Source organism: Urtica dioica, chromosome 7 (assembly GCF_054948205.1).
Source record: "Urtica dioica subsp. dioica isolate 48M chromosome 7, U.dioica_male_clone48M_v1_H2, whole genome shotgun sequence".
NCBI classification, from domain to species: Eukaryota; Viridiplantae; Streptophyta; class Magnoliopsida; order Rosales; family Urticaceae; genus Urtica; species Urtica dioica.
Genome location: NC_142762.1, coordinates 22,644,026 through 22,651,110, shown reverse-complemented (window position 1 = coordinate 22,651,110; position 7,085 = coordinate 22,644,026). Strand labels below are relative to the sequence as shown.

The 7,085-nt window shown below is 53.5% G+C and overlaps 1 protein-coding gene across 1 annotated transcript; it reads right to left on the bottom strand.

The window, feature by feature from the left end:
- Positions 1–4,579: 4,579 nt before the first annotated feature.
- Positions 4,580–6,289, bottom strand: LOC149390436 (uncharacterized). Its single transcript, XM_089619770.1, has 3 exons — positions 5,693–6,289; positions 4,895–5,416; positions 4,580–4,600 (listed from the first exon to the last, which is right to left on the bottom strand). The coding sequence occupies exons 1-3, from the start codon at positions 6,287–6,289 to the stop codon at positions 4,580–4,582; spliced, it is 1,140 nt and encodes a 379-aa protein (XP_089475896.1).
- Positions 6,290–7,085: the final 796 nt, after the last annotated feature.

The window sequence follows — 7,085 nt, the reverse complement described above, 5'->3', positions numbered from 1 at the left end:
ACGGTGGGAACCACCCGGTGAAAGCCATCCGCTCAGGGGAGCGAAATCGTTCGACGGCTTTCCGAGCCTCCGACATTCCCCGGATCTCCTTCACGAAGTCGAGGTCATCGGCCCCTGCGTCAGCGGAAAATTCATCCAAGGGACCGAACCGAAGCGGCGCATCGCCAAAAGCCTCCGCCGAGACCCACACCCACGATCGTCGGTTATACTTCTCTAAATCCATTATCAGCTTAGTGTTCCGGCGATCGCGGGCCATGAAGAAACCAGGCTGCCCGGACGCAGGGAAGATCGCGATGAGATTACGAAAGTCGCTCACGGTCATCACCCGCTCAGTCTGGCAATGCCACTCCATGTGGCACATGGCCACGATGCGGTAGAACGCCGGACGCATCTGACACGCGTGCACCCCCAGACGGGCGAGAAGCTGCTGAACGATGGGTTGAAACGGCAGCCGCAACCCGCAGTTGAGACTTGCAACTGAAACTGCGGCAAATCCGCGACGAGGCCGGAAAGGACGGTCGCCCTGTAAGGGACGGAGAAGCGCCACGGACGATGGAATGGCGAATGCCTCCCGGAGACCAACGAATGTTCGGTAGGTGAGCGAGCTCGAAGCATCGACCCCCGAACAATCGAAGTCCTCGGGAGCAGCAAAGCCCTCCTCGGGATACCACTCTGTCCTAGCGCGCGACCTCGCCGATACTAACGCCTCTGCATCAGGGGTCTCGGGCTGAGAACCCCCTGGCTCCACGGAAGGGCCCCTGCCCTCCGGCACAGCCGCGGCAGCCGCCGACGGTATCTCGGGGCGCTCCGATGCGATGCCTTCGGCCCCCGGACATGTCTCCGAATCGCCTCCGGGATCTTCAGACTCGGGACCAAAGTCGTCCACGCAGTCAATCTCGTCGAGGACCGACTCTAGCGGAGTCACCGCATCCACGTCTGCGATATCTCCCGGCGCGCCATGAAGGTCCAAGTCGGACCGCGGCACGTCAAGGTGGGCTTTGTCGCGAACCCCCTCGCCAACCAAGTTGATCACGAGACGAGGGGCAGGTTCCCCGGACGTGGGATGATCAAACTCCCCACCTGTGTCGCGCCCAGCTGGCACGCACTCTTCTTGAGGCTGAGCAGCAGGCACGGTCGCGCCCAGCTCGCCTTCCTCGAGCCACTGCTCTACTCCGCTTGGATTCTCTTCCACGTGCAGAGGAATTTCCCCTAATCCCGCGAAGAGATCGTCCTCTACATGTTCAGAACCCTGAAACAAGAGAGAGAAATCAATCTCGGGACTCTCAGTTGAGAAAAGGGGAGGGACACCAATAATGAAAACGTGAAAAGAAAAAAAGAAACAAGCGTAGAGAAAGAGAGGAAAAAATAAAGTGAGGAATAAGAGAAGGGGGGGTGTATTTATAGACTTCTAGGGGGGTAGGAGTCGAAATCCTACTCCCACAAAGAGAAAAAACGGAGGAAAACTCCAAAAAGTCAGAGTTCCCCCGCGCAAGGCGAACCAGCCCCGCGCACGGGGCGCGCCGCGAGTCAATCCCGCGCGCCTCGCGGGACGCGCCGCGCGGCCTCGTAAAAAAAAAAAAAAAAAATTCCTCGGGTAACGGGACAGGGGAAATATTTTCCTCAAACACCAAACTAGAAGGACAAAAAGTTCATCACTGGGAACCTCCCGAGCGACGAACTTGGGGGGCTAATGTTGTCGGTCGTTTTTGAAAAACCCGAGACACCGAGAAGGTACGTCGCTCAAAGGGCCGATGGTCAGGCCGGAGGTCCTGAAGAGCAGCAAGCCTCCAAACCCTCGTCCAAACTCTTGACTCCTTGAGTCGAGCTTAGCCCCTCAAGTTGAGACTTGAGTCGGTTCCTCGGGTCGAGCCTCGCTCTTCGAGTCGAACATCAACTCGGGTCCTATCCGTCAAACAAACGTTTGTGTCATAACCCAAAATACCATGCCCACAATAGCTCAAAGGGCCCGGAAGCGAGACGATCGCGAAAAGCCCGCATAAACGAAGCCCAGCGCGCGCCGCGCCGGCAGGGCCGCGCCGCGCGTTGAGCGACGCAGATCGAGCGCCGCGGATCCTGCGCCGCGCCGCGGGTTGTGCACCTCCTCTTGGAAAAGGGCGCGTTCCTAGTCCCACATGGACGCCAAAGGACCCCCTTAGGGTCCTCAAACACCTATATAAACCCCCTCCCATTGAGGGGAAGATCATCCCTTCATCTCCTATCGACACGCTCGATTTCTTACTCTTCTCTGCTTCTCTGGATGCCATATTTGGCCTGAAGCAGTCTCTCTTCTCTCTCCCCCGTTCTCAGAGGTTCCGAAGCACTCACGAGGACTTCCCGGACGTCGCTCCCTCTGACCGAACGTTCTCCGGTGCTCAAGCACGCCCCTAGGGTTCTCGACTAGAGTTCCCCTCGCGCGTCTAACACGCTAGACGCGTACGCGATCTCCGAGGTTCTGAGACGCTGTCGAGGACTCCTCGCGCCCCGTCTCCTTCATCGAGCACGCTTCTCCGCCGAGGTTCTACGCCTCATACTGCGTCTTTCACGCCTGAACTACGTTCTGACCTGATCCCACGCACGGGTACGTAGGCAGCCGACAACCAAGGCACGGTTACTCCTCCTCCTCACCCCCTACCTCTCCCGAGAGGCGGGTTGATCGGAGAGAACCCTAGCTCGAGACTATCGAGTTCACACTCTTGGCCCGGGTGCGATCACTTGGTCCGGCCTTGGATCGAACCGCCCGAGGTTTTCAATAGTTGTTCATTTTCGTGCGACAACAATCATGTTATTTTTCTATGAGTTTGGGATGTTATTAAAACATATTAGAATAAGTTCTAACAGTTTTTAATTTTTTATAATGAAAAACGTGTTTTTAAAGTTTGAGAAATTTCGATAAATTTTTGTGACTTGTTATCTTGTCTTACTAGTTTCTTTTATTTACTTGATTAGTTTTATTCTTGTTATTTCTTTTATACCATGTTATTACCATGTTAATAAAACACATATATAATCTTTAACAACTTCCAAAAATGTACCATGCTTATTGTGATCGCATATGTGCCATCTACTCTTCCAGATGCTTGCACGCCAAGAGCGGGGCGGCCGTATTCTTCGGGACCTGTTGCGCTGGATGCAAAATATGAAGGCGGACATGGAGATTGCCGCGGTCGAGCATACTGCTTCTCTGGCGGGGGTCCGATCTGCCCATGAGTTTCAAGCACTCGAGGAGGAGTCGAAGCGGGCTCGTGAGGAGATGGCTCGTCTATGTGCGGAACTGGCCACCGAGAGGTCATTGCGAGTGGCCGAGCAGGCGTCTCGGGAGAAGGTGGAGCAGTCGGCCGACACCTTCTTAGGGGAGACGAGAAAACTTTAAGCGCTACTCTTAGGCCGGGATGAAGAGTTGAAGATCGTCCACGCTCGACTATCGGCGAGCAAGATCTCCCATGTCAAGGCAGAGAGAGAGCGAGACTCCTTACTGGTGGAGATGCAAGCCATCATTGACGAGAAAGACGACACCGTGCGGGCTAAGGCGGACCTAGAGGACGATTGGGATATCGCTCTAGAGGAGGCCCGTTACGCGGCAGCGGTACGGGTTCGTGACACGACCGCAAAGGAGAACGCGTCTCGTGGAACTACCTTCTCTTTCTTCGACGACATGTTCCCTCATTGGACGACGTGCCGCAGGCGGACGATCCTTGTGCCCAAATTCCCGCGGAGGCTGCCCAATCGACGAATTGCCCCCTTGACGGAGAGGCCACCGATGGGTCGGGCATTCTCCCGCCTAAGATTGACGAGGAGCAAGTCGATTTTGGTTCCGAGTAGCTGGCTTCGTTTTGATTTCCTGCGCACTTGTTTAGCGCTCGCTTTCTTTGATGCTTTTTTTTTATATTTTTCGTTTTTGTTGTTGGGTTGTTTCCGCGACATCGGTTGTTTTTATTTGAACTTCTTTGGTCTGTTATACGTCTTATTTTCTCGATTTACTATGTCTAGCGTAATCGATTCGTGCAATCTAGTTTATGCGTGTCTTACGAACCTTGGTTTATTATGTCTAGCGTAACTGGTCTGACGGCCTGGCGCCACATCTAGTGGTCAAGTTTTCCCTGGACGTTGGCTAGACAAATTTCGTCCGGCGGGCGTAAGCCTTTGAAACCCATAGGCGACTCGCTGCCTATCGGCGCGCGAGCTGGGCGGCTAGCGGGCCTCTTTCCTAGTGTGTATGCTACCTGTCGGCGTGCGTGTCATGTGTCAGGATGGGCTTTGAGTAGGCGCAGTTCCCAGCGAGCGTGATACCTATCGGTATGCGTGTCGCGTTTTGGGTTTTGACTGCTGCCTTGGGATTAGCATCCGATGCGCGGATGCAACCCATTGGTGACTCGCTACCCATCGGCGTGCGAGACACCCGTGAGTCCGGAGGACTATCTTTCTGGAGTCGTACAAGGGGCATCGCGCGAAGGGGGCATACGTGTTAGCCCCCCGAGTTTCTTGGGTACTCGTAGAGGAGACTAGAAATTATAGCAGTGTGTAACAAAATTTAAAGTGAAATGTAATCCCATAGTCTTGTATTACGCAAAAGAAGATAAAATTACATCCCATGGCCAATGGCCTTGTTCAAATTTGACATTGTCATGAATGAAATTGAAAAATGAAGAAAAACAAAAGGAGCCGCGAGGAAGACTCTGATGCTCGACGTTACATGGGTGAGTGAATACGAGCCCTTCTAAATTCTTGAGCTCGTAGGTGCCACCGTGTATGGCTCGGCGCACACGGTACGGGCCTTCCCAGGTGGGACCCAGACTCTCACCCCTTGCACTTTGGTGTTTTGGAACACCCTTCTAAGGACGAGGCTTCCGTCGGTGAACTTCCGAAGCTTGACCTTGGATTTGTAGTACTTCTCGACCTTCCTTTTCTGCACGGCGAGGCGGGTCAATGCGTCTGCCCTCTTCTCACCTATGAGGTCTAGTTCGAGCTTCATCGCCTCGTTGTTGGCGGTTTCTTCAAATTCTTTGATGCGAAGAGTCGAGAGCTTGGTTTCAACGGAGACCACGGCTTCAACGCCAAATGCGAGTGCGAACGGGGTTACACTGGTTGCGTTCCGCGCGGTCGTTCGATATGCCCACAAGACCGTAGGAAGCTCTTCAGCCCATGCCCCATTTCTTTCTTCTAACTTCTTTTTGTAGTTCTCCTTGATCATTTTGTTGACCGCCTTGACTTGGCCGTTGGCCTGGGGATGCCGAGGGGAGGAGAAGGTCTTGCTGATTCCCAACTGCTCGTATATGTTGCGAACGCGCGCATTATTGAATTGCTTCCCATTGTCGGCCACGATCGAGGCGGGGATCCCGAAGCGATAAATGATGTTCTTCCAAGTGAAGTTAGTTGTGTTCGCCTCCGTGATCTTTTCCAATGGTTCTGCCTCCACCCACTTCGTAAAGTAATCGATAGTCACGATTGCATGCTTATTTTGTCGTGTGACCGTAGGCAGCTCACCGATGAGGTCGATTCCCCACTTCGCGAAAGGTCGAGGTACGACGATCGGGCATAGCGGCGCAGGTGCCTAGCGCGGGACATGAGCGAACCTCTGACATTTGTCACACTTTCTGGCCCACTCGTGGGAGTCTTTTTTCAAGGTTGGCCAAAAGTACCCGAGCCTCAGGAGTTTCAGAGTCAAAGACTACCCGGCGGCGTGATTCCCACATACACCCTCGTGCACCTCGCGAAGCGCGTTCTTTGCTTCGACATCGTTTAAGCACCGATGGAGAGGCATTGAGTTCCCTCTTTTGAATAGGGTGTCCCCTCTCATTGTGTACTTGGGTGCCAAGCTTCTTAGCTTTCTAGCTTCCTCCTTGTTTTCGAGAATGACTCCTCGCTTGAGGTATTCCATGAGCGGCGTCATCCATGATAGGGGTGACACATCGTCGATCACTCCTACGTCACCTCTCAAGACGTAGGACCGGGTCAGCACTTCTATTGGAATGTTACCTTCTCCCTCTTTGTCTAACTCTGAAGCAAGGCATGCCAGGGCATCGTCCTCGATGTTTGCCTCGCTAGGGACTTGGACTGTCTCAAACCACGAAAGAGCTTCGAGGTTCTTCTGCGTCTTGGACAGGTATACGATCATGCTTGGCTCCTTGGATGCGTAGTCACCCTTCACCTGGTTCACAATCAGTTGCGAGTCGCAGTGGATGCACAGGTTCTGGATTTCCAGCTTGTTTGCCAACTCCAAGCCAACGATCAGAGCTTCATACTCCGCCTCGTTGTTTGAGGCCTTGAATTCGAATCGCATGGCATATCTCATTTTTTCCTATCGAGATTTGTGAGTATGACACCGGCGCCAGCCCCCCGGGCATTTGATGCGTCGTCCACGTGCAGATCCCAGACCGGCCCTATCGGGTCATTGGTTATTTTCTTTGTCGACTCATCGTGGTCGTTCTCCTTGTCTCCACCGTCTTCATCCGTTGGAGGTGTACATGTAAATTCTGCCTAAAAGTCGGCGAGGGCTTGACCTTTGATGGCGGTTCTCTGTTGAAACTCGATCCCATACTCTCCTAGCTCTTGAGACCATATGGCCATTCGTGACGAGGTCCCTTTTTGTAGAGCATTTTCAATGGGATGTCCCGTGCGCACCATAATAAGGGTGAAGCTTTCTTGTGCTCATGACGAGGGCGAGGGACAATCTTTTGATCCCCGGGTATCAAGTTTCGGCGTCGAGGAGCGCCTTGCTAACGTAGTACACCGGCCAGTGGACCTTGTCTTCTTCGCGTATCAGGACCGCGCTCACGGCCCTATCGGAAACCGCGAGGTAGACGTACAAGGTCTCACCATCATTAGGCTTTGCAAGGAATGGAGGGGAGCTGAAGTAGGCCTCCCAAGAATTTTCCGGACTCAACCCTGAAAGCGCACTTGTTGGGATTGAGTTTCATCTTGTATCGCCACAGGATTGTGAACATTTCTCTGAGGTCTTGGACGTGATTGTGGTCCTTGAGGCTCTTGACTAGCATGTCGTCCACGTAGACCTCCATTGTCTTGCCGATCTGGTTGGCAAACATCCGATTTACCAGCCTTTGATACGTAGCACCCGTGTTTTTAAGACC